The 26,794-nt window shown below is 44.6% G+C and overlaps 1 protein-coding gene across 13 annotated transcripts in view; it reads left to right on the forward strand.

Moving 5' to 3' along the window:
* RAPGEF2 (Rap guanine nucleotide exchange factor 2) overlaps nt 1-26,794 on the forward strand; it is a 1,671,940-nt gene that overhangs the window by 1,437,663 nt on the left and 207,483 nt on the right. For 12 of the 13 annotated variants that reach the window (XM_069631345.1, XM_069631346.1, XM_069631352.1 and 9 more), the window contains one exon: nt 656-902. In XM_069631345.1, the coding sequence (XP_069487446.1) occupies nt 656-902 (247 nt within the window). The remainder of the gene's footprint in view (nt 1-655; nt 903-26,794) is intronic. The other variant, XM_069631351.1, reaches the window with a different exon arrangement.

Below are 26,794 nucleotides of genomic sequence, written 5' to 3' on the forward strand. Positions count from 1 at the left end.
TTGGCCATGCTGTAGCTTCCTGCAAGGTTAGCAGATCAAATTAATCAAAACGCCTGTCCAAAAGAGTCCTTGCAATTTAAGGCACGGTTTGCAAAAGCGTTTTCTGAATTCTTGACTTTTCAGTTGGCTGTTCTGCAGAACCTTGCCATGTGGTTGTCATGCCACCTTCCCCCCATTATTGCAGCATATGTTGAGTGGCCAATGGCATTCACTTTTAGGGAAATTGTTCAATAAATCCAATTTTTTTTTGTCAAGGCAAACATGCAATGTTAGATACATTGACTCTAACATTAATGGACACTTGCAGAAGCAAAGTAGTTTCGGAAGAATGTCTAAAATATGAAATCAGAAAAACACAGGTTTTCTTACAAAATTACAAATGGAGTGAAGTATATTTTTCACTTGGAATTGATCTTCATAATTTATTGGAGAGTAGTAGGTATTCACACGTAGGCAGTGAGTGAAACAAATAACCACTGCTAATCCTAGAACAAGTGTAAATTTAACTGTTTATTTTGACAGATCATTTTCTGCCAGGGTGAAAAGTGCTTCACTATGCAGAATTTCACTACCCTGTGCCATCATTTCTGTGTGTTCCGTCGTACCATTTCCGTGTTTGTTTTGAGTTATTCTGCTCATTTGTCATCCTGTCCAGTGTTTAAAGAACTGTTGTCAAGATTATCAGAGGAAAAAAGAAATGGTGCCCCTCATCTGCCCAAAATAGGTGATATCAAAAAGGCCAGTCGGTACTCTATCCCAGACCTCGCCGTCGACGTGGAGCAGGTGATCGGGCTTGAGAAGATGACAAAAAAAAGCAAGGCTAACACTGTTGGGGGAAGGAACAAGCTCAAGAAGATCTTGGACAAGACCAGAATCAGTATCCTGCCTCAGAAACCGTACAAGTGAGTTTTTACCTTTAATATCTGGCCTTGCTTTTGCTAATATGATGTTCAACATGTTGGATTGGGGTAATCGCTCATCCCACCATAACGCCTTACTCAAGGAATACAAGTGCTCAAAACATTAAAACCACACTGAAAGCAACTAAATGCAAATATGCATGCGTGCCTTATGGGCATGTCCTAATGTTCAGAGCAGGGGTTACATTTATTGATTCCAGTACTCCTTCACAGTGGTACATTCCTCTTGGCCCCTTAATGACATGGTGCCTACTGAGATGTCAACTTGTGGTCACACCATGGCTGCTGGCAAATGCCCAGTTTTAGAAGGCATTTTAAGAACAAGGTCTGTGTTAGGTGTCCGAGAAGCACACCTAGTAAATGGGCAATGGCTTTCCACATTTATTCTTACCAAACTCAATCTGGGTAGCACAGGCTAGGTAGCGTAAACTGGGCAGTAAGGCAGACTTGGGGGAATCAGAGGGTGGTTACCTACTCTTTCTGCTAAAACACAGTAAAACGCAATTTAAATAAACATGTCAATCAAACCATAATGGATAAAATGAAAAGAACAGTGAATGAAACTATACATAATCTATCCTGCCTTATAGGTATAAGGCAGACACTGAACTTTAGCAGTCCTTCTAATTAATTAGTCCTAGTTCCCCAACAGAGTCAGGTTAGAGGTAAGTAAATGAGAGGGGTGGGGGTTGGAAGTCTCAAAAGTCCCCTCACACAAGTGTAAGCCAATAGGTTGGTAAGAGGAAGTTTAAAATCCCTTTTTGGATTAACACGTATTGTATTGGTCATTTATATAGTGCCCTTTCCCCCATTTGTATGGCCTCAATGCGCTTTGTGATTGGAATGCCCTCGGTGACCGCAGTCCACATGTAGGAGGTTCTAAGAATTTGAATTAAAGATGCTTTTGTCCATTTTTGCCAGGTTAGGACTTAGGTGGGTTGGCTAGGCTCCTGTAAGCAGCCCGCAGGTCAGGCATGTGGGTGAGTGCTGTTAGTGTTTTAGGATAGAGTTCTAGTGCTGGTGATTCCATGTATGCGTGGCTAGACCGAATTGTGTTTTGCTGGTCGTCGCTTTATACTAGTGACAGCCGTGTTGAGCTACGTCAGGGGATTCAGTGTGGATGGCTATGTGTGCTGCTAGACCGAAATAGCATAGCCATAGCTGCATTGTAGGGTGCATGGATGGATGGATGGATGGTTGTGCCTATGCCCTGTGTCCACAGACATGGTGTAAGGTATACATACCGTAGGCTTGGCTGGGGTTCGACTGCTGTGTTTCTTTTTCTTGGTCGAGTGTGATTGGCTAGTCTCGCTATTCGTGGTCTCCCTGGAACGAAGTCTGAGCAGAGGCAGAGGGCCCGGAGGGATGATCGGGAGGGCAATGGGGGCTTGCCTGTGCTTGGCCTTGGCCAACTGGTCAGGCTATTAGGAGCGGGTTTGGGGCACCTGGATACAGGGTGAAGGGGATTTGCCTAGATGTGAGTACCACATTAGACAAAAAGGTACAGTAGCACATGGATTTGGGACACTTGGATAGAGGCCCGAATGGGCATACAGTAGTGGACTGCAATGCAGCAGAGTATACAAACAACCGTAGACAGTAAATACAGCAACACCTAGATTTGGGACACCTGGATAGAGGGAGAGAGGCCTATATGGACAAACAGTAGACCGTGAAATACAGTAGCACCTACATTTGGTACACCAGGATAAAGGGAGAGAGACCTATATGGATATATGACAGTAGGCAATCAAATACAGTAGCACCTAGATTTGGGAGATTTGGAAACAAGGTGAAACGCCTAGATGGGTATATTGTGATGCAGGCAGTAGCTACAATGTTTTGGATAACAGTGCAGAGGGGTAAATGCCTTTTGCTGCGAGTACAACAGTGGACAAATTGTATAGATGAGATGTTTCTACCTGTCCCAATCTGACTGGGCTAACATAATCGATCTAGATGCAAGATATGGCTGATTAACACAATCTGTCTTGGGGTAGGATATATCTGACTGACACAAGCTATCTAGATGCAAGATATGGCTGACAAACAGTGGCTAATCTTCACAATTATATCTAAGTGTGACACATGGATAGACTTTACAATTCTATCTAAGTGTGATGCATGGATAGACTTCACCTGGCCCAGAGCGTGACTCCTAAATTGAGGCCCAAAAGTAAATGCAAAGCACCTAAAGTTTGGCACCGAGCAGTGATAGAAATAATATTTACTAGCTGGCTAATTTTGGTATGCTGTGTTATGTAGGTAAATCACTACCTTGTCAGTCGCTGCAGGTTGACGGGTGGCAGCTGGCATCTCAGGCGTACATAGGCAAACACGGATTGGAGCTGCTTCTTCGGGAGCTGCACTTTGCCTCTGGGCCCTTCACCATAGGGGGTTGCAATGGGCAGAGGGGCTTGCCCTAGTGTGGTGACTTATGTGGGCACCAGGGACCAAGCGCGGGTCGGGCTGGGAGGCGGGGGGAAAGAGGAAACCAGGAAGCAGGACCAGGCAGGCAATGTGGCTGTGAAAAGGTTATACATAGCGTAAAATTATGGGGGAAATGCTTACGGCAAATAGGATTGCTGTCCCAAGGGCAGGAACACTCAAGTCAATTCCTGATAGTCCTCAGAGGCTTCAGGGGTCTGTTTGCCATGAGCAGGATGTTCTTTATGATTTTTCAACTGCTGTTTCGGTATCTCCACCTCATCAATTGAACAATGTTTATGCACACCTTTTGCCAGTGTGTCTGCATGAGCGCCCTGTGGTATACATGAGGCGGAACTACAGCAGGCTTAGTCAGCAGTGGATCGGTATTTCGAGAGGCGCCTAACGTCAGCATGCAGCCGTCCATCGACAGATGCGGTGAGGAGCTGCTTGGGGGTGTGCACCTGTAGTCATGAGTGCGTGTACGCCATTGTCGCCAGAGGCCTGACTCATAGCAGCACGCTGCGACTGCCTTTCAAGGCTGGGGACAGGCATGCTGGAACCGGTTTGTTCTTCTTTAATGTCTTCCAACTCCGAACCAGAGTCTCGGCTGCCTCAGCCTTCGTGATCGTATTCAAAGATCCCTGCAGTGGTCTCTGAATGCACCATCGTGGCGTACGCCACCCACCCCTTTGTTCGCAAAAGAGTCTGCACGATGCGCAGCAGGACTCTAAATGATCACATGGAAGGCAGTGGTTACACACGTAATGTGTCTTTTTACAGAAATTTCCTATTGCACTTGGGGCAAAATTTTAAGGAGTATGTTCCATAATGTAAGGTGGACATAGAGGCAGCAAGACAGGCAGTAGAGGCAGGGATTTGGACAGGCATTCTCCTCGACAGAAAGGATCAGTCTCCCCTGCTCTCCCTACTGTTAGGCCTAAGCCAGTCCACAGAACAGACGTCAGTTTCGGTGTTCAGAATCAGGCATCAAGATGCTCCGGAGTTCAGCTGTCGAAGTGCGATCAGTAACCGACAAGAGAAGTTTGGGTGGAATTAACTCCAAAAGTAGCCTTTGCTACGGACTCTAGCATTTGTGAGAATGCAACTATACATGATTGCGGAAAGAAAACAATCTGAGGGACCTCGATGCGCGAGGGACCATGGGCACGGCACACCAGGGACAGCATTACAGTAACGCCCTGTGACGTCCCCCTTCGAACATCGAAAAAACGTAATGTGCAATACTCTGTAACTTCCTCAAGAAGATGTCGGCGCATCCAAAGCATGCACGTCTTAGCAGATCCCCAAGCCTCAAATATATGGCATACATTACAGTAAATATTTTAGGGGTGCACTCTGTCTCACCACACCAGAGGCAACCCTGATCGAGGACAGGGTGTCCTTGGCTAGAACGCCACAGATCACAGCCAGGAAAGAGTGTTGGGGAGTGGACTTTGTGCTCATTTAATTGCTATGGCAGGATGGGGCTTTCATACTATTGAGTTCCTCTGAAGCATTGGGGACACTTGCAGAGTCCCAAGCTTCACCTTGGGATGGCAACCATCACTGCAGAGAGGCATTCTCAGCCCATGGGAAGCATACAGGATTGTACCTGGAGGCTTCCGACAATGTAACGGGTTATTTATAACATGCTTAATACCCGGAGGTTTCTAAGCATGGACCTGAGGATCGAACCTGTGTTACTCTGTCAACTTGCTTCCAAGACTAACGCATTGCCCCTGAGCTATCCTCCTAAGACAAGTTTTCTGGTGTGTTAGACAAAGTTTGTATGCATTACCCTCTGCTCTGAGAAAACTACAAACAACTATGACTGCAGGTATAGGCAACCCAACCTTTGGTACAAGCTTGTACTACACAGTTTTGGTCGCGTGTTGAGTAGCCAGGCTTATTTCAGGAGGGGTAAATGTGAGCTGTAGTGGAGTTATACAAAGATTCACAGTTACATGTATTCAAATAAACTCTTATACTTAAGGTTTCTTGCATAAATAATTATTAATTTATCAGTCAGTTATAAAGCCGCCTTTAGAAGGGAGCAATATACTAGTAACGCACAAATACACTTCAATACTGTACACTTTAAGTTTCTGAACCAGTTAAGACCCTTTTGGGATGGCCCACAGACACAATTTACACCCACAGGTGACTTCAATAACTATGGTGCTGGGGACATAAATATCTTATTGTTGGCATTCAGATTACTTCTAGAAATTGGTAAAAGGCAAAGGTTATTACAACAACAAGAGGTCACAAATTGTCTTAAGTAGGCAAATACTTTTAGATCCCCCAAGAAGAATCATACACTTCAATAGCCTAAGCCAAAGTCAATGGGCAAAAGTCTTGTGTAGGATATAGCACTTTTGGTAAGTAAATGGAAAAGTCTTCGCACATGTTCTTAGGAGTCTTTGATGAAAAGAAGAATCAAATGTAGGGCCAAAAGCTGATTAGGCTTGTGAGTTGTAGAAGTTTCAAAGCAACTCTACAGTAAGAGGTGAGTTCTCTTTAGCTTGTTTTACAGTAACTTGGAAATGAAGAAAAGATGCAACTGATGACTTCTGTTCCTGTGCAGCTCTTCAGATCTCACTGTTCCTGGGCCTCAGTCGTGGGGACAAGAGGGAGGACGTCAGGGGACTCCTGCAATGCACTGGGACGGTCAGAACTTGCAACCAGCAAAATTCACTTTCAGTGGCTGTTCAGTGTTTCAGCTCCTCGCTCTTTGCGTCTACCGCAAATAGCAACACTGCGGTTCCTGGCTGTTGAGATGGACTTCCTTGGTTCTGGGGTCCCACTCTCTGTTGAGGGGGTTCAGGCCTGCTTCTTGGGAGTCCGGAGGCGAGTTTAAAAGCAATGCACACAATCTGGTGTTCCTCTCGCTGGCTATACGGTTTCCAGCAGCAACTCTGTGGAAATTCAACCAGCTCCGAGATGGATGTCCAGGTGGCTTACTTTGGAGTTGATTGGCCCCACCAACTCAGGGGAGTTTCGGCACTGCAGCAGGGCTTCACCGGGCAAACCAAGGGTACAGGAGTTGCAGCAGGCGTCCTCTTCAAGTTCTTCTTTGGTTCCTTTGTCGACTCTGCCTTCCAAGCCAAAGGACTCACCTTAAATTCCATTCTCTCCCATTCATTCCAGACTAGATGTCAATCACCCAGAAGGGTGGCTGTCCTTGCCGGACAGTCAGCCGGCCAATCACTACAGAGTGCATTTGGGTCTCCTCGCAGACTAAGTACAGGGAGTTTCGGGTACCTCCCTCACTTCCTGCCTACTCCAGACACACTGGAGCCAGAGGCGGGTTTCACTCCTGAAGCCCGCCAAAAGCAAAATGAACAAAGAGACCAAACCTGGTTTGGCACGCAGAGAAAATCTCAAGAAGGACAAAGAAATGGCAAAAAAAAGAATACCGGAACCATTTTGATTAAAGATGGCGCCCGTGATTGCTTTACAACAGCTGTGAACACAGCTCGCGGTAAATGCACACCATGGTAGTTCAAACAAAACCACTGCCACCAGCCATTCAATGAGAAAAGGGTAACCTAAAAATGTTACAATAGAAGCTAGACAAAAGGGATACTAAGTAACCCCTCCAGCACTCTATTATAAGATAGTGTGTGCTGGGTCTAGAAAGTTACAATGGTAAGTAAAGTCAATTTCACTTTATTGCTCTGGGAAACAGTAGTTTATCCCAGAGAAGGTATTTAAACCTTTGGGAAATCTGGTAGACTTCCCTATGTCACTGCACTGAAGGTGCTTTGTGACACAATGTAAAAGATGATGCCTATGGAGTTTGTCAGACTCCACAACCAAAAGAAATAGAGGTAAAATTCACATACAAAATACATGAGAGAGTGGGACAAAGGGTCTCACTCTCTCCAGGTTAAAAAAAATTTCCTCAAAATCCAGCAAATTTGCTAGGGGTCTCTAAGCTGAAGGGAATTAGCACATTTCTGAGAATTCTCCCTAACATGATGCAGGCAGGACTGATTGATCCACCAGGCCAGGGGTTGAAGCACCAACAAGGGTCTTCTGTGGTCGCAGCAAGACACTGGTTGGACACTGCTGGTAGTCCATTTTAGCTGTCTTCCGGGTCTCCAATATAGTGCCTGATTCACTGAACTTTTTCCTATGGGATTTCGCCATTATAAAACGCTTCCATGAATTGGGCCCATAGTGTCCTCCTATTGGAATTTTGGCTCCGGAGGATGTTCTCCAGAACGGATGAACTGTCTTGCTGTCCATAATTCTGCCTGGTGGTTGCCCCACCTCATCAATGGCAAGTACCTGCACACTTAAAACAGGCAAAGGCTGTGCAATCATGGTCCGCTCCAAAGCCCACATCTTCTGGCAATGTTGGACTGGGACCAGATGGTCCCAACTGTCATTTCCGCCACTCCAGATATACAAAGGCACTATCCCGGGAAAGCTGAGTGGGACCCTGCCTGCCTTATATTGCATTTCCTGCCTTAAGAACGCAGGCAACAGTCACAAAGCAAGATAGGCAAAGGATAGAACTCAAACCACATGGCACAGCCATTTTGAGTACATGGTACCCAAAAAGGCATTATATAGTTAAAAAAATAAATGGTGCAATGTAGTGCACCGGAAAAATAAGTAAAACTCGTTTCACTGACACCAGCCTGTCCTAGGCACATCAAAAAAAACAAATACAATTTTACCAGAAAAAGAGATATAAAGTATTGCAGAATGACACTGCAAGGTGGTGTGTGCTACATTAAAAACACAGGAAACTGAAAGGGGGCACAGTCCCCCTGCTCTTGTAACCTTATGGGCTGACCAGTGCTCCCAAAATAAATTAGTTGAGCAGGTTTGGTGTTAAGTTAATCATGTTTAGCTTCTCCTAAGTCATACAAGGGGTTCAGGGTATAGCAAATAGCTGGGGGCTCATTGATGCAATTGGAAGGAAAGTTGCAAAAAGAGAAATCTTTTAACAGTCGAGCTATGGAAACCCTTGTGCACCATGCCTAACGCACCTAACAGTTCCCATCATTATCCCAGTCTGTCCTGGTAGCCTGGTTCTAGCCTAAAATGTTCTCTCTGCCTTAGTAGGAGTCTAGGTACAGGCCGGACGGAAGCTTGCAACGTTTCACATTTACAACCCATGCACTAATGCAGAGTTAGGGGGCAGGTGCTCCTCAGAGCGGACACACCTCTCTTCACAACATTTTGCTGAGCAGTACCGATCTGGAGGTGCTGCCCTCACTGTGTGCCCAAGAGTTTACATGGTTCTGGCCAGCGCTGGGTCTGCTTCTTGACTAAGCGGTCCTTGATCCCATGGCTAGACCTTCATCTGGGCCGCCATGTTGATGCTGCGGCCCGGGACAGCCTCTAAGCGGCATAGCTTAATGGCTCTGCTGCAAAGTCCACCGATCTCACAAGACGCACACAGCCCAGGAGCACCACAGCGACAACAGCTGAATTCTCCGTCGTTGCTGCCCCAAGGGGAACTGCATACTTGACTGCCCTTCGGGCCCCCTTCCCTATCCCTCCATTTCACCAGCTCACGTGCGTTTCCGGGCACATCCATCCACCTGGGCCACACAGATGACACCATGCCCTAGATCGCTGTATGCTGCAGTGAAAAGGTAGCCATCCCCGCAGTAATTGGGCTGTATGGGGCTGCAACAGCTATACTGCCTTGTCCCCCTCTCTAAGGCAAGGACTCTGCATGGGGGGCCACCCGTGGTGGCAACCTCTCAGGAATCTGCCCTCATCCGCTCTCCTTTCAACCATCCCAACAGTTCTTCTTCCTTTTTCGCAGAGCCCCAGTTCAGCCTTGGCCATCTGCAAAAGAGGGGTCCATGGTGCAGACCATTTTTAAGCTCCACAATAAAGATCACTGAGACCACAATAAAGGAGTTCATTTAAATTGTGTGCTGCCTTTATTTTATGTCCCCTCATGAAGAGCTCCCTATAACACCTAGGATATAATGCCCATTTTGGCCATGTGTCACAATGGACTAAGGTGACAAAAAAGCAGTTTGTTCAAAACACAGGTCTTAAAACATACGAGCTGCCATTTTGAGTATGTGGTACTTTAAATGGCATTATGTGGTACAAAAGTAGCAAATCTTGTATTACTGCCACCAGCCTATCCTAGGGACACAAAAACGGTTGCCAGACAAAAAGAAAAAGGCTCAGTGTCTCTATAGCACCTCACTGAAGGTGGTGTGTGTTATGAAATGGAAACAAAAATCAGTCTCCCTGCACTGGGAGCCTTGGACATGGACCAGTGCCACCCAAAATAAATAAGCGAGTGGAGCTAAAAATACCCTACTCACTGAAAAAGCGGGAAGGATCCAAAAACACACACATGTGGGGGTTCCATTGAAATCGATGTTTGGAAAGCTGCAGAAAGATGAGTGTTCCCTAACAGCAAGTGTCAGGTGGGGGGCCATGGTGAGAAGGGCCTCCAGTCCTCCTGCAAGTGATTCATTTGAGAGCATATTATGTGTTGACCATAATCAAGAGTGCAACAGAGAGTTATGTATAGGAATGCATGTTGCTGATTTGAATGCATGGATGAAGCCAAGCATTTTCCTTTTTTCTATTCCTCTGTGCACACTGCCAGCTGCTAGCGCCACATACCATGCAGAGGAAGGCATAGGTCTTTTGGCTTGCATTCTGATGCGTTTCTCGCAATCTGCTGGATGAATGGTGTTCATGCATATTTCCTGCTCGTGATTTGCTCTTGTGAGGAGCTCATGCATAACTAACCACTCATCGCATTGTTGTGGGTAGGTCTTGGTTTCATGTTTTAGATTATATGTGAGTAACATTGTAGGCACTGCTTCTGAAGGCAGTGGGAGATGGTCGGCTTTCAGTGAGATAGCGACTGAGCTGTACTCCTTTCTCCAAATAGTCTGACAATTCCTTTTGTTTATTTGTCATGATTTAGATGTCAGACATGGAAATGCAGCAAATATCTTCAACACAGCAATAGGATGTTCCTGTTGGAAGGACCTGTCTTTTGCGAGTACCTGTTAGGCTCTTTCACATTGTGCTATGCGCCTTGGTCAGCCCCGTTTCCCTTGGTCACTGAAAGCCCGCGAGGCTTCGCAGCTCCTCTGAGTTTTTCTGATTCTGGTGAGGGCGAAACTGGGGAGATAACTCAAAGTCTGGGATTAGCATGGGCGGTTCACTCGGCGCTGTGTGCGGCGTCCGTATCCCCAAGAGGGTTGCTATGCTTATTATGGGAGCATTGAACTTAAGATGGCATCTCTGACTTAAAGGACTAGAGGTCACCCAATCTAGATGGGCATCTCACATTCTTCTCAAAGCACTGATCTGAGCAGTGCACTTCTGTTTAAGGGGCTGTATTCGAGGACCTTTTAGGTGATGTTACATGTCTCAATTTGTCATCTCTTGCTACATGGTGTGCAACGTTCTCTGCACTACCGTCCCTCCTTTCTCTGTTGTCGGATGGGGAATCCTTAAGGAAGAACTTTCTAGCTTGTAGTGCTATTTCTTTGTTTATTTGATGACTTTCCCTTTTACTTCTCCTCTCAAGATCTTTTTAAGAGATTTTGCTCTCATTGACATTTTCCTCTCAGGAGAACTGACCCTGTTTCCCAGTGGCTCATTTCTTGTTCATTCTCAGAGTCTGAGAGGCCCATCTAGTGGATGAGAAAAGGCTTTTCACGCTTGGTTTTACCAAGCTCTCTCTCTAGCTACCGTAGGCTGAGCAGTAAGGCAGACTTATATGACATGGGAGAGATTATATACAGTAAAAAGCAGTTTAACAAAGCACAGCTATAAAAATAACCACTGTAACAGAAGTGTCATATATGTAGTAGAGAAGGAAGGATAAAGTGAGAATCCCACTTCTTCCAGCCCCTAACTTTGCTGTTCATGTTTGATAACCATTTGACATCCTGGTCTATCTAATATGAAATGTCTAAATTAACTGCGGCATGTGTTTTAGGGTTTCAACCATACTGACAATTTTGTTTTAATAGTCGGTATGTGCTTGAATGGAGTTCCTTGCAGTTCTAGGCGCTATTACACAGGGGTTTCATTGATCATATACCCTTCATTCTGTACCTCAAGGAGACTTAATGATTTACGCATCAGTTAAGAAATATCTTTCCCACATAGACATCAGCTCGGCACAACAGCAAAATGTAAATAATACAATGTCCTTTTTCCGCCGTACATGAGACAGTGGGCATTTTGCTAAGTTGTGTAATGAGGAAACCAAAGTGGAAAATGTGCATTGATCTATCCATGGAGATTTGGGACATTTTCCATTTCCCATTGTTGTTCAAGTGGAATTGCAGTTTCACCCGAACCCGAATAGGGATGGTTTCTGGTACGACTGGTTCTAAAGGGTGACGTCAAATCCCATAGTATAATTATTAAAGTCAAATAGTTAATGCTTTGCTGGCACATAAGAGAGCTCTCTTTGTTCTTGCTCTTGGTTCACCCATTGCCAACAGTAAACAAATAAATAGGTCGAAGAACTACCCACCTTACTCAATCTCTAGTTATAACAATGTCATGTGCATTAGTTGCAGTAGCTTTTGTTCAAGGCCCACATCCTAAAGTCCACTCTCACTGTTAAGTATAAATGGGTGGATACATGATGCACCTGTCCATATCATACATCTGTACTCTGATGCTGTGGTTCTTAAAGTATTTTCGATAAGTAAAGGGATGGTTTTGGCTTTTTTATGGTTTATTACAGGCCACTCTTCAGAACAGCAAAGTGATTGAGCTGCAAAACGGGTATGCATATTGTGCTTGGCAAGGAGTTATTTATAGCACTGCAACGTCAAGTCCTCTTTCCTCTATAGTTATGCGATGTCATCGCTGGTAAAAAAAAGTACTGGTGCACACGCATGACTGCAAACCTCGCAGGATCCTTCTTTGCATGTTGTCCCAGTCCCAATTGTCAGTGTTTTCTCCACATCGATGATGGGGCAGGAGTATCAAGCAAGCATTTTTTTTCTTCATGTGCACATTTTTCTTTGCAAATCTTTACTTTAATCTGGAGAGGGTGCCATTTAATTTTTGCCTGCAGTATAATAAAACGATTCACTGGCATAGTCAAGGTAGTTTGTAATCGTTGCCTACCTCGTGATCACCTTGGAAAACTCAGCCCGGTATGTAGTAAGTTCAAGGAAACGCTTCCAAAAGTAGGCACACCCAACTCTGGACAGCATACCCTATGGAGGCCAATCAACACAAACCCGGGCAGATAGAGGATGTTATTAAGGTGATATCAGAGTGATGGAGTGTTGGATTCCAAGGCAACAGAGCACCCTTTGACAAAAGGAACCCATAAGGCTCAGATTCAGCCAGCCCACATCCCTGTGGAGCTTGCTGTAAAGCATGCTCATGTCACTTCCCATGGATTCTGACTGGCTCAAAAGGTTACTAAACCCACAGCAATTGAAGAGGTGAAGGGCCCTATCATCCAGTTAACAGCCAAATCAAGTGCTAAGGTTAAAATGGACCACCCGTTATCCTCGAAGGATGGAGCACAGTTAAATCCAAACATGGCGATGAAAGCGGATGGATTTGAAAAACAAGGTCGCAAGCAGGGTGCTGAAACACATGGCACGGAAATATCAATTTCAAGACCGTATTATGCCTAGAAACATAGATGTAAACACCGACACCCAAACATCGACACCCAAACATGTCACCAAAAGGTCTGCCATTGGGCATAAACTATGATTGGGTTCAGAAAAAACAACCACGGGTACAACCATATCAGGAAGGTGTACCTCATGGAGGACAGTCTCCATTCCTAAAAAAGGACAAAGACAATAACCCAAGTAGGTCGACCTTTTTAAAAACCTTTTTCAATACTCTTAGGAGACACTGCCTCAGAAACGGACAATACTTAACAAGGGCTCATACCCTATATCGAAGGACCACTGGACTACCTGATAATCTGCAGATAACATGGAACCTCCACCGTCAGATACCCCATCAGTCTATGAGACATTGCTTAAACGTACTGTGGCACACTTCAATATAGGCTTGCAGCAAGAAACTGAGGAAAGAGAATGTATTGAAGATAAATTAGAAGCGCGAAAACCAGTAGTTCAGAATATCCCTAAATTGCAATCTGTTAAGAAGTAGCTTAAAGCCTCATTAGAATCACCCTTGCCCTATTAAGGCAGTGAATGCCAGGATAGAGAAAGTGCAAATCATCCTGCCACTGACCCTCACATCATTAGCTGACGATTAATCACATATTCTTTGTTGTAACTAAGGCACAAAAGCGTGGTGGCACTTCCACAAGGGATTCCCCCAGGGATAAGGAAAGTAGAAGGGATTTTTTTATAGGGAAAACAGATGAGTCAATACTGCAGCATACAATGTACAATTGGCGAACATAACAGCCCTCATAAATAGGTATGCCCACTCCCAATGGGATGCTTCACAGGGCTTACTTAAAGACTTTTCCGACAGTACACATCAAGCCTCAAACCATAAAAATGCATCATGCACCATTGGGCGTCAACAGACGGGGGGCACATTTTTAAAGCAAAAGGCTTGCTTATGGGTAACATGATTCAAATGTTGTTCACAAGCAATTTTAATCAATAAACCATTGGACGAAGAACACCTTTTTGGTACGAGGGTGATGAAACTCTCAAATGCTAAAAAGGAGCTAGACCCCCTCAAGTCACTAGGTCATTTCTCAGGGCACGATTTCTTTCATGGAGGTTCTACTACATACAGTGTGTTGAACACATAACGCTAATGTTCCAAAAACGCTATGCGGTTGAACAATAGGAATAACTCACCTATTACCATGGTCCCCCGGTTCTATGTCATTTCACTGACAAACTCCTCAAAATTTGAAAAAAAATATTTTTGGGGGGTTCCCCTGCCAAGCCCACGTCCTCTACCTATTTTTTGTTATTCCCAACTCCCCCCATCCCCGCTCTCCCAACTCTTCAGATGCCCTTTCCCACCCCCCTAAACAAATCGCAAAAACGTTTTTTCGGCAAAAACTCTGCAAAAAAGAAAACGCCCGTCGTAAAAATGGGTGTTGATGAAAGGACAACCTACCTGTCCCCCCAACCTAATTTGGCAAGGAAAGCGTGGACCGAGAGCATGGCCAGGGATGCAGTTCCCCTGCTTAGGGTGAAGCTGCAGTTCAACAGTCCCTACCAGTACTCTCTTCTCTCCCATGCTACTACAGTAGGAGGCCACATGAAGAACTTGCATGGGAGGAGATCACTACAGACAGTTTGAAAGATGCAGTAAAATAAGGGTACTTTTGTAGAGCTTCAAGAAATGTCTTGCACAAATATCACCAAGAAATAGCCATAACAAACCAGAACATCAGATACTCTTAAACTATGAAGTCACAGAAATTCTAGAAAAGGGGGCCATCAAAGAAGTTTCTCTGTCCTATAAAATAACAGATGATTTCGGCCATGTCTCGACCTACATTCAGCAAACAAATGTATAAAACCTCATTAGTTGAAAATGTTGACACTGCTGCAAGAAGTGATACCTTTTTTTAAAGAAGGAAGACAACGTGGCGACTTTGACGTGAGAGATGCATTCTTTATGTATTTATGTTCCAGATCCATTGAAAGTTTCTTAGATTGAAATTATGCCAAAACAAACTCAGTTCGAAATGTATCATTTTAGCATAACATCAGAACCATTTGTATTCACAAAGGAAGTGTCAGTGGTTACTGTGCATATACACAGACATGGCATCAGTCTACCCCTTGGAACAGATACATTGCAAAATAATAATTAGGAAACACACTGAGAACAGTTTAACTTCTTCCGCTATTAGGTTTCTGCAAGGTGTTAATGTAAATTTCATCGAATACCATTTTACCTAATGAGATTTTACTTAATTTATTTCACCGAAAATGGTAGGTTAAGTGGTATATGTGTAATGCATAATAGGTCAGGTGTAGGGTAAGGGTATAAGTTAGGGTGGGGTGGGCTCAGGGGGGACCTCATAAAAGAAAAAAGTAGAAAAGGTTAATTTCGTTTTTCCGTGAAATGGATTTGGTGAAATCTCCATTAGGTAAAATATTTTCGAAGAAATCACATACATCCTCTTAAAGGTGCCAAAGATGCATCAACCAAAGCAGTCCATTGTCTCACAACCCTAAATACTACCATTACACTCATCTTTACTGCAGCTGGTGGGAAGCATGGAGGAACTCTGCAGACTACCAGTGCCAGCTCCTTATTTATGCAAGGTGCTCTTAAATCTATTTGCACTCTCTCACAGAGCCAACACCTTAAACTTAATTGACCTCACCTCATAAAGAGGAAACACTGTTCCAAAAATGGACACTTCTTTAACATGACCTCCAAGGAATCCTTATGGAAGTGATGCAACCAGCGTAGCCTCCACCGCCTCAGTCTTTCTCACTGGTATGGCTTCTACTCCTTACCTCAGAATCTGTCACCTCAGGATCCTCAACCTTCACATCTATCTCCACCGACCGTACCAGTTCCACCACAAGCCTGCCTCCTCAAAAGTCAAATCCTGTGTCTAGCAAAGAGCTTTCACCACCTCTTCAGTATCCTCCAGGTCTTGGAAATGACCTTGCAGATCAAGAGAGCTTAATGATGTGATGCCTGACCCAGAACCAGTAGATGCAGGAACATTGGCTGTTGGACAAAAGGAGAAAACTGTCTTTCCACTCTTGCTGGTTGTCAAGGAGACAGTTAAGATTTGGGAGCCCCCCACCCACTGGTTCAGTGTTTCTGACAAGGCGATTCAATGTACAATTTTGGCTACTCCAGGGGAAAACCCCACTATCCCAATCAGTGTATATAACAGTGGGTCTAATTGTCAAGGATATGGGGTTCCTCTACCACTTTTATTTCTTATTCCGCCACACCTCCTGGAATGGAAGTAAAAGCCCTAGGCACTGTTGGGAGAGGGTAGGAGTTCTTGAAGAGAAACCTTTATCTATGACAGAAAAAACATAGATGCTGTTCAGGCTGCTTTTAACTTGAGGCTATGGAAGGACATGGCTGACTTTTCAGTGATATACCTCTGAATCGAAAGACCAGTTTGTGATGGGCATTGCGGAAGTCAAACATGTCCTTTTTAAATTCTGGAATTGGCATCAGGCCATATTAACAAACCAGCTCTGGGCATTGCCTCCGTTAGGAAAGATTTTCTCTTTTGCACCTTTTCCTCCATTGATTTCAATGGGATACCCTTCTGTTTGCTAATATTTTAACCTGCCCTGACATTTTGAAGGGAAGTAAAGCCTTCAGCTTCACTTCCATTGCCTTTTACTCATTGTTATGGGGAAAATGACTAGTCCTTCAGACTGTCAGTACTGGTAAACTTTGTTTCCCTTTGTATTCTTTTATTTTGTGAATTGCACACATCACCTAACTTTTGACCTTTTGGGTTTTTGGTCACATTGTATATGTGCCTAAGACACGCTGGTGGTAGCAGTAACATTATTATGTGTTTTTACTTCACTCGTGCACTTTTGCATTTACCACAAATGGCTACCAAAGTTGGCTAGCACCTTAGGATGGCTGTGTACAAGTTGTTTGGCTTCTTCTTTGGCCATATTGTAGTTTGGCCTTCTTCCTGCACACCTCAGAGGTCAGGTAATCTTGTATAATATTATGCACCTGCCCAGGAAAGCTGTTGCTGTCTGGTCCCAGTCCCACATCCCTTGGTGTCAGAGAGTCTGCCGCTGGGTGTAAGTGAAAGCAGTAGTTTTTCTTGATTCGTCTACTACTGGCTGTTTAAATGTGGCAGATCCTTTCCATTGGTGGGTTTTCCCGCTCCGAATATGGATAAGAGGACTCTTCCTGCAGACAGTCTTTAGATCTACGTTGGAACCTAGAATGCTTTGACGAAGAGCATCCCGCTGACGACCCAGGGACGACCTCTGCAGTGAACCAGCATCCTTGTCAGTCAGTGGCCCAGTGAAGCCCTGCTCCTTTGCAAGATCTTAGAATCCCATTGTCTGTGCTTCAAACCTTGGACTAGTGGGACAAACTAGCCTGAACTCTTACTCGAGGTTGCATCCCCACAAGCCTTCGGTAGTGTCCCTGGACTGACCAGTGGACAGACCCTTGTAGGCTACTTCACCAGAAACGTCACTGTTCCGCGTTCAAACCCGCAACTTTTGTGGTCTCTAGCTTGTACCAAGTCGCCTTCTGAAATTTCAGCTTCATAACATCAAGGGAACCTGTCCCGGAGCTGCATCTGTGACCACAACTGGAAGATTGCCTGTTGCCACCTGCAAAGGGTCGTTGGAACTTGCCTCGTGTTCTGAAAGGGGCTGCATATTTAAAGTCTGCATTTCTTTATCCTCTGGTGTTGAATCTTGAAGTTGGACAATACCGTAAAAAGCACTCGAACATGCAACCGCTGGGATCCCCTCACCTGAATAAATGACAAATTAACATGTCCCCAGTGACCCTAACACCCCCTAACCCCACCCCCAGATGATCCATTGCGTGACCTGGGAAAATCAAAGTCAGGGGGGTAAGTAAACGCAAATGTTTGTGTACCCCCTTTCCTCCATTTGATAACATTGGGTGCAAAGCCCTTTGTCTCCTAACTCAGTCTTTACTTACATTTGCTCATCACACCTTGGTCTGGTATCCCACACCATGGCTAGCCTTGGGACTGGAAGCTGAACAGAGAGGAGCGCTTGCCTGTTTTGGACAAATATTTATTCCACTTTTAAATAGTTTTGAACTGTTTGAAATCACCACCCATGGCATCCTTTTAAAGAACACCTTCCCTGGATAAACCTGTGATATTTGGGCAGTAGGCCCTATACATCTTGGAGCTCGACTTCCTAATCAAAAGGAATTGCATTTGTGGTGATTCTAGTAATTTTGTCTGCATCTGAATTACATACCCGGTTAAATTACTGATTGAAGTAGTGAACCTACTAGTGAATGTATATATTTCTGATGATGGTTTTGTGTGATACTACCTGCTAGTTTACTTCCTAAGTCTGTTCTCTAAGGCCTAACAAATGAATATGTATATACATACTGTCTAAGCTGAATTATTGTGTTATTCTGTGGGAACTCATTGGGGCTCTAGATCACTCTCTCACATCTAAGATTAAGCCTTGACTGCTCTCCCATGATGCCTTGATTGGGTGTTGGCTAAACTCTTAGATGCTCCCAATTCACCATAATTAGTGTGGCCTCCTAAAATCTTCTCCCAGGGTTGATTTTAGAAATCCATTTTAACAGCCCCCCTTTAACTGATGCAGAGGAGCATGGCTTAAAAGCATATAACTAAATTGTGAGGCCCAGGAAAAGACTAATGTTTTAACCTTTGAGGGCCACACATTTTCAACTTGATATTGCCCGCAGTCAAGGAACTATCCAAGCAAAGGCACACAATTTGACCATAAAATCTTGATATTCAATCCCGACCAAACAACCTTTTAAGCCTTCCTAAGCCATAATTCAGAAAGAAGATGGAGGCAGATCATTCTTGGACATCGGGGGTGGGCAGAGTCCAGGCTAGGGCTCATGACCACAGAGATTCATCCGAGTATTCAAATAGACCAATAAGTTAGCAGCAAATGATGGCGTTACGTTTCTTGCTCTCCTCAGATACCAAAACATTTAACATAATTCATCCCATGGAACATGTTATCCCGGTGGATTGCTAAAACCTGTTCTGTCCACCAGGCTTGGTCTGCGATTACACAGGGACCATGGGTTTTTTCTCTGGTCGACAGGGCCTTTAGGCTTCCCCTTCCAATGAACCCACCTTATCCTCACCCAACCCCTAACAAATTTAATTTAATCCCATACCTGGGATCAACAAGGTGCTTCTATCTGACAGCAATTGAGGTGTTCCTACCTTGAGAGCCATGAACACTTCTATTCCTATTTTTTACAGTGCCACAGACTGGGATCTTTATTTAAATAAAAAAGAAAATGCCTATTCAGCCCTACTGATATGAGGGAAGTTCCCTGGCTAAGCAACTAAAAGTAAGCATGCTCGTCAATGTCCGAAAAGAAATTAGTCCGTAGTACAAATCCTATATGCTAGCTAGTCCCTACCACTTAAGAAAAATATAACCCAAAAAGGGAGACCGAGCAATGGCCTTTGTCTTGGGCTTCTGCCTGGCCCAATCACTTGGATCTCTTTCTCTGGATGTTAAATGTTAATCAATTGTTTGCAGTTCAGTTCTCAAACTTGTGATATGTCTGTATGCTAAACCTTGAATCCATAGGGTTCCTTCTTTCCAGGAAGAAAGGTTTTCTTCATACGATATCCCTGTTTCTGACTAGGGGCATGACAAAGTTCTGATAAGTTATTTAATGACTGGACTCCTCCCGGTTCGCTCTCTCTCCAGTTCTGACTGTCTCTCTGTTCCCACAGCTCTCCAAAGTTCTATGGCCCTGTCACAGCTTTGCTTTATCTCTGTTCCTGGTTACCAGGCTCATGTAATCTTTGCTGCTCTCCAAGCCTGGAAAGTCTCTGTTTCTCAGGGCTCTCCGAAGCCCTTTGGTCCTCTGAAAGGTTAACCTTTTTCTCGGTTCATTTTATAAGTCTCCCATAACCTTTGTGACTTTCCCAGCCTTGCATGTTTCTGTTCACCTCTCACCACAGAGTTTCCTCTCTGCAAGTGTTCGCTTTCCTTCCGCTGCTCAGCAGCTCTTCCACTTCTCATGCATAGCTCAGGCTTTCGGGGCCCTCTGCTGCACGCTGGTCTCGGCATCGGTTGCCGGTCCCCAGGCCAACCACAGCCTCCGTGCGGTTGCGCTACCAGCTGAGACGGTTGCTTTACCATCCCAGTCTCCTCCTTGATCTCGGACTCTGTTAGGTAAGATTTTCATAGTAATGATAAATCTTCCTGACCTGTGTCAACCCCAGGACATTTTGTCAACTCCCCTAGAATAACTGTATTATCCTAAATCAGAGTTACAGGTTTATACTGTTCCGAAAGTCAGTGTTTCACTATCAGAAAAGTATATTGTCCAGTTGATATTCCTATGTGATTTCTTGCTGAGTGTCACAGTACAACTGATAGGGTCTACTACCCTGGTATTACTGAAAGTAATCTAAAAGTAACTATTGGTGTTTAGCTCCCTGGAACTCCTGTTACGTGTTCCAAATAAGTTTATATGCTTTGTCTTTGCACCTTCAAGCATAGTGTTGTGTTTTTATAATTGTAGTTACAAATAATGTGGTAGTACTTATTTCCCCCAAGATTTATCTGGGCCTACTTGTATTTAAATAAATCATTTATTTTTTACAATCCATAGTATTTCAGTGTTTCTTTTGGACCATTTGTATTACAATTTCATTTGTACCGATCCACAGCCCTCTCTTTCTCCTAGGATATGCCTGGCTGCTCTGTCTACGCTACCCTGAACTGAGGTGGTACAGCCTTATACTAAGAGTGGAGTATTGTACTGCCTCAGTTGAATGGTTTTACTAAGCCCTTAGTTGGACTTCAGAAAAACTGTCCTAACAGCCTCTTCGACAGGCAGGACGCCAGCCTTCTGGTGTCTTGTGAGCATCTCGATCGCTCTCCGCACTACCGTTGGCTCTTCGGTCTAGCGTGGCTCCACCCCTCCAGAGACTTACATCTGCATAGGATTCGTCCTCTCTGCTGCCAAGTTCTTCCTTTGTTTTATGTACGTAATTCCAAACAAAAGGGGTGTGTCGTTGCTCTTAGACTGTGGAGTTCAGGCGACATCTACCATTATCTGAAGCCAAAGACGTTTAGGGAATATCATTTGCTGAATCTAAAACAGGGTTAACAGTTTTTCTGATTCCTATGTAGGCAGCCCATGTATTCCAGACCAGGAGTTTCTGATCAGAATGGGAGTCCTTGTCACCGACAGGGGAGTCACTCCTAGTGAGGTCCCACTTGCCAAGACCCCTATGTACGGTCTTGCTGAGCGGTGTAAGGAAGCCATGGTATCAAACAGCAAGACCGACACAAGTGATCACAGTTCAAGGGTGTTTATTGAACTTCAACTGGGTTTGAAAAATGCCTATCTAAACCCCAATCTAAAGATAGGACCATCAAACAATAACACAGCCTTAGTTGTGTCTTGTCAATATAAAAGGGCCTATACTAATAAACCTATTGCCAATCCTTACTTGAAATTACAAATGGTGTGGGAAACGATATTATCCAAAAGAAAAGTGTTCAAGAAATGATATGTCGGGACATTCAAGCTGTTAGCATCCCTTCCCCATGTTTTCAGCACGGGACAAGGCGGCACACTCAAACTGAGCACAGTCTCTGGCTTCTCTAGCACGAGGATCAAATCTCAGTATCTTTTTCTCTTTGCCATTCTAAGTCTCTTACTTCAGACGGCCCGATACGACAAACATTCAAAAGTTCCTTTCTCCTCCGGATTCTCATGTACAACCTCTTGGGTGATTCACTGTTCACCCTGGCCCCCCTTATGCCGGGCTCAGACCCACTTTAACACAAATCGTTCATTTGATCTCCCTCTGCTGGGCTCAGACCAACTTTCTCTACTTTTCCAAGCTTTTTCTATTTCATCAAAATCAAAGACTTTCGATTGTGCACAGGATTTAGCTTGACCTGTCTCAGAACTACTTCGATTCATATTTATTCGTTCTCTTTCAGTTGGTCTCCATCTGCCGTGCTCGGACTAAATGTATCTACTGTTATTACTTCTCAGCTGTATACCTTACAGAGACCTTCGATTGAACACCCATGTGGTGCTGGAAACTTCACTCGCGTCCTTTCATCACGCGCTTCTTAACACTGTTCGTTCCAGCGCTCCCCATACAATGTTGCTGCTTGCAACCTTGGCTTCAACACAGGCCAGTCTTGTATCGATCTCCCCAACTCACTGGCTGTATTGCTTTCACTGAAGTGGCTTTGTTCTTGGAGTCAAGGACAGTACCACAGTGGCAGGTAATTCTCCCTGCCTTGATTATTGAGGCGGGAAAGCCCGGGTATCTCCGACACACAATGCAGGATTCTTCAGCCTGGTTTCCTGGTCTTACGCTTTAGCTCAAGGTTTCGGGAAAGTAATGGTTCCATGTTGAAAAGGTCAAGGGAATCTCCCTCCTTCCGATCCTCTTCGGTTTTGCCGACTTTCCTCTCCTGCTCAGCTGCCATCTTGAAACTGCCGTTTCCTTGTGTGCTTCGCCTCGCTCAGAGTCTGCTCTTGTGCTCCACCTTTTATCTGTGCGGGGAAGTGTAATCGAAGTCCGGTGTGAGTGATTGTCGATAATTAGCTGGCCTCGCCTGACCATAGTATTGGGACATGTCAGGCACACAACTCGGGTGTTATTTTGTTTTCCCTTAGAGCAAGCTTTCAGTGAGAAAGTGTTTGTGCAGTAAAAGGTGGGTGGGTAGAGTTCCTAAATATCCTATCGGGTAGGATGGGGGTATAGGTGTTACAGGGAAGGGGATACCATGTCTCACCATCCGGTGTCCCACTCCCTGAAGACCCCTCACCCAGGTGATCCTCCCCTACTGGTCCACCCTCAGGAACTGGATCCAAAAGTGATGGCCGTGTCCTGGCCACCTGAATGACAGATCCCCGGGGACTAGTGGGTGAGACACCTTTTCTCACAGAGGCTCACCTCCGTAGCCTCAAAGGGAGTGACTCCCCTCTGGGGAGAAGGGACAAATGGTCCAGAGTCATCACAAGGCTCATTGATATTAACCCTTAATTGGTATTCGAGAGTTAGCTTAGTGGGGGTTCAAGGGTTTCTCTAGGTTAATATACGAACAAATCCATTGGATGCCAGGGCACCAACATTACACAGGTATTTTACAACCTTTTCATGCCTGTGTCTTCAAAGTATGGCAGCATTGCCACTGTGAAACATGTTAATGATGCTCTTCCACAGACTATAAATTAGCATTAACACTATAAAACCGTGTTATGATGCAGTGCCCTTTGACAATCTTGCCAATAGGTCATGTGATAATGTCAGTATGTTTTCAGTTTTTATTATAAAACATACAAAAAGAGGCATTTTTGACTCTGTGTCTAGGGATGGCCCCTGTATGCTTGCCCTCAACCTTGAATGGGGCACCCTCTTCCAAAAGGCTTGATACAGAATGTAGTCACTCTAGCCAGGGAACCCCTGCTGTCTAGGCTGGCGCCAATCTTGGGAGTCCAAAAGGCTATATAGTTATCTCTCTATATACCTCAGGGCTTCCTAGGTGACCTAAACTGGGATAGTCTGGTGGGTGGTTCTTACTGTTCCTTTCTTGACAGCATTTCCTAACTTCACTGTCTTTAGACACTCTTCTTCTCTACTCCACCAATGCATCTCACTCCACCTCTCTAACCACCTGGTCTTATCTGTCCTTTCACTTTTCCTGTCCCCAGTCTCTGCCTCCCTCCTAATCATCTTCCTCATCCTCTGCCTCTCTACTCTCCTTCCGCCTCCAGGTCTTATCATGTTTGCAAATTCCCTGCATGCCTCCACCTCTCACCCCTCCGTGTCCACTCTCAAACACTATCAATCATTCTAATTTCTCTCACCCTCCCCATCTAACTTTCCTGATATTACCCCTTTCTCTCATGCACTCTCTCCCTCACTCGCTCATTTCCATACATACAACAAAATGAGTATGACTCTCGCAATCTCCACACCTTGCCATCACTCTCTTCAAACATGCCAAAACTCTCCTCCAAGTCATTGTCCACCCACAGCACACCTCTCTCTAGTCTACAGCCCTCCCCTACCTGTCTTGAATCTTCCTTGAGCCTCCATGGAATACTTGGGTCACCTCTTTCCCTGGGCCAATTTCTCTCTTATGTCTTCAAAACGTCTCCCTTCCTCACGTTTGCACTGGAATTTCTCCTGGGAGACTTTATAAGGGCTTTAAGCCCAGGCCCTTTTCAGCCTTCATTTCACTCGAGCCTGCCATGCAGCCATTGGCATTGTTTGTCTTGTGTTCTTCTCCTGTACTCGCTAAGTTATTGTCCACAAAGATTTTAAGGCATGTTCTCTGATCTCCCATAGTGTTGGGCGCAGCTCCTTGCTGGTTCCAGTTCCGCACTCCTCCACTGTTCCTCTGTAGCATGAATGGGTATTCTCTGGTAGATCTCCACTGAATGGTGGATGATGGTTCATTTTTGTTAGAGCTACCACTTCCTTCCTTCCTTTCCTTCAATTCTCATGCAAACTGTTTGCCTAACACCTGGAACATGCATGCAAATACATGTTGCTCTGCTGCTTGTGACTTCTTTCTTTCTGGGTGCGGCAGACAGCAGTGATGGAACAAGCAGGATCCATTTGTGAATCACTGCTGAGTTGCCAAACCTCCTCATGTAATCTGCTGCAAACACAGTGCCAGTGTTCTGCTGTACTGCATGCTAAGCTCCCCCTATGCATTTTTTCTGGGTTTTTTTAATGAAAAGTAGTGGAGAGGGGCGGCTGGGGGGATGTGAGTGGCAGTTGGTGGGATGCCTCAGGACGTAGTAAAGTCCCATCAGTTTTGGGGGTTGGGGCGCAAAAATCCCATTGGTCCCATCTCCCCTTGATTCTGTGACTGCAAAGGAGGATAAGTTGGGTCTGCATGCAATCTTCATCCTACATTCTGAGGAAGACATTCAAGATGATTACATCTGCTCATATCCTGGCAGGCCTTCAGCAAGGGGATTGACTGTGCACACGTAGCCTACAAGGCACTTTCATGCACATCCCTGTATGGCCCTGTCATGCACGGAATCATCAGACCAAACTGTATAAAAGTGGGTTTTACAGGAGCTACGGTAGCTGCCCTGTAGTTATGGTTAAGTTGCTTAATCCATAGGAAGAGCACTTTTTGGGTGGCTTATAACTTTTGCCCCCTGAACGAATCCTGACAAAACTTGGCAAAGAAAGTATATGGCCTGTCACATCGTCCGGCAAAGTTTGTTGAGGTTTTCGTCAAGGAGGGGCAAAGTTATAGGCGCAGTCCCAAAATATGTGGGTTTTCCTATAGACTCAATGGAAAAGAAAATGTGCTCACGCCTACAGCCCAAACTGCTGGACTGGTTTTCACCAAATTTGCGGCAGGAGCAGTGGCTTGCTCCCGAAAGCGTGCTTTTGTAAATTTGGTGTAAATCCGTCCAGTCTTTTTTTTTTTTTTTTTTTAAACGAGCAAAAATAGGTAAAATAAATGTGTGATATGTGTTCGGTCTGCAGACTCACTTCCCTATTCTTCCGCGGACGGGCACCCGATTGGTCTAGAAGGCGACTTGAGGTCCGTGGACATCAGACGCGCCCGCTGATTGCTCATTAAAAAACATGAGGTGTGTCAGATTTTTGGAAACACTGCCATGTTGGATTCGCGAACATCACAGTAAAAAATAATATAAAATGCAACATTGCACTCGTCAAACTAATGAAACAATCTCTGGAGGGGTGATGAGGATGGGATGGGCTATTGCCTTAAAAAGCCCAAAAAGAGGTGTTCTTCTCTGATGTCCCCAAACAGTCTGGGGCAGTGCTGTGGTGTCCGCGAACATATTAGATGTTCAGGGGCATCTATGCTTATTTGTGCATTACAGGGTTGGTCAAAAGCAGTTTTATATGGCTTATAACTTTGGTGCCACTCAATGAAACTGCATGAAATTCTGGAATTTTATTCTAGACCTGATTCTGAGTGCTGTTTCGTCAAGAGGGAACAAAATTAGAGGGGGGGTCCCAAAATATTATAAAGGCTTATTAATGTTTAAACAAACAATGTGTTGCCATTTGATGAATCTGCACAAATGTTTGTAAACAGATTATAGATCTAGACATAGATATTATTGCAAAGTTTGGTGGGATTCTGTCAAGAGTGGCAACATTAAAAGGGGGTCTCAAAATATTGTAAAGGCTTATTAATGTGGTGCCATTTGATAAATCTGCACAAACCTTTGTAAATAGATTTTAGATTTAGATATGGTTTTGCAAAGTTTGGTGGGATTTTGTCAAGAGTGGGCTAAATTGGAGGGGGTCTCAACATTTATAGATGGCTTATAACTTTGTTGCTGTTTGACGAATGTAGACACAAGTTTTCAGAAAGCTGCTGTTTGACGAATGTAGACACAAGTTTTCAGAAAGCTTAGAGACCCAACCTTGAATGTTTGTGCAAAGTCTGAAAGGATTTTGCCATGTGAGAGTTATATGACTATTGTATGTACATACACTTTAACACTTATGAAAAAATAAAACATGGCAGATTTTCAGCAAATTGTGTAAGGAGCCTTAGCAAGGTCCTGAAAGCGTGGTTTTGCAAATGTGTCCATGTTTTATTTTTTGACAAGTGTCATAATGTAGGTACAAAAAAATAGTGATATACCTTTGGTGACTGAGGTATACCCTGTTGCCATGGGCAGTGCCCAGATTGTCCGGGTCATGGCATAAAGTCATGATCCAGACAATCTGGCTACTGGTCATGACAACGAGGGACGACCACTGGGGATAAAGTGGCCATGTCCACCAGGGACCGGTTATGTGG

Source organism: Ambystoma mexicanum, chromosome 6q (assembly GCF_040938575.1).
Source record: "Ambystoma mexicanum isolate Mex_15411 chromosome 6q, UKY_AmexF1_1, whole genome shotgun sequence".
NCBI lineage: Eukaryota > Metazoa > Chordata > Amphibia > Caudata > Ambystomatidae > Ambystoma > Ambystoma mexicanum.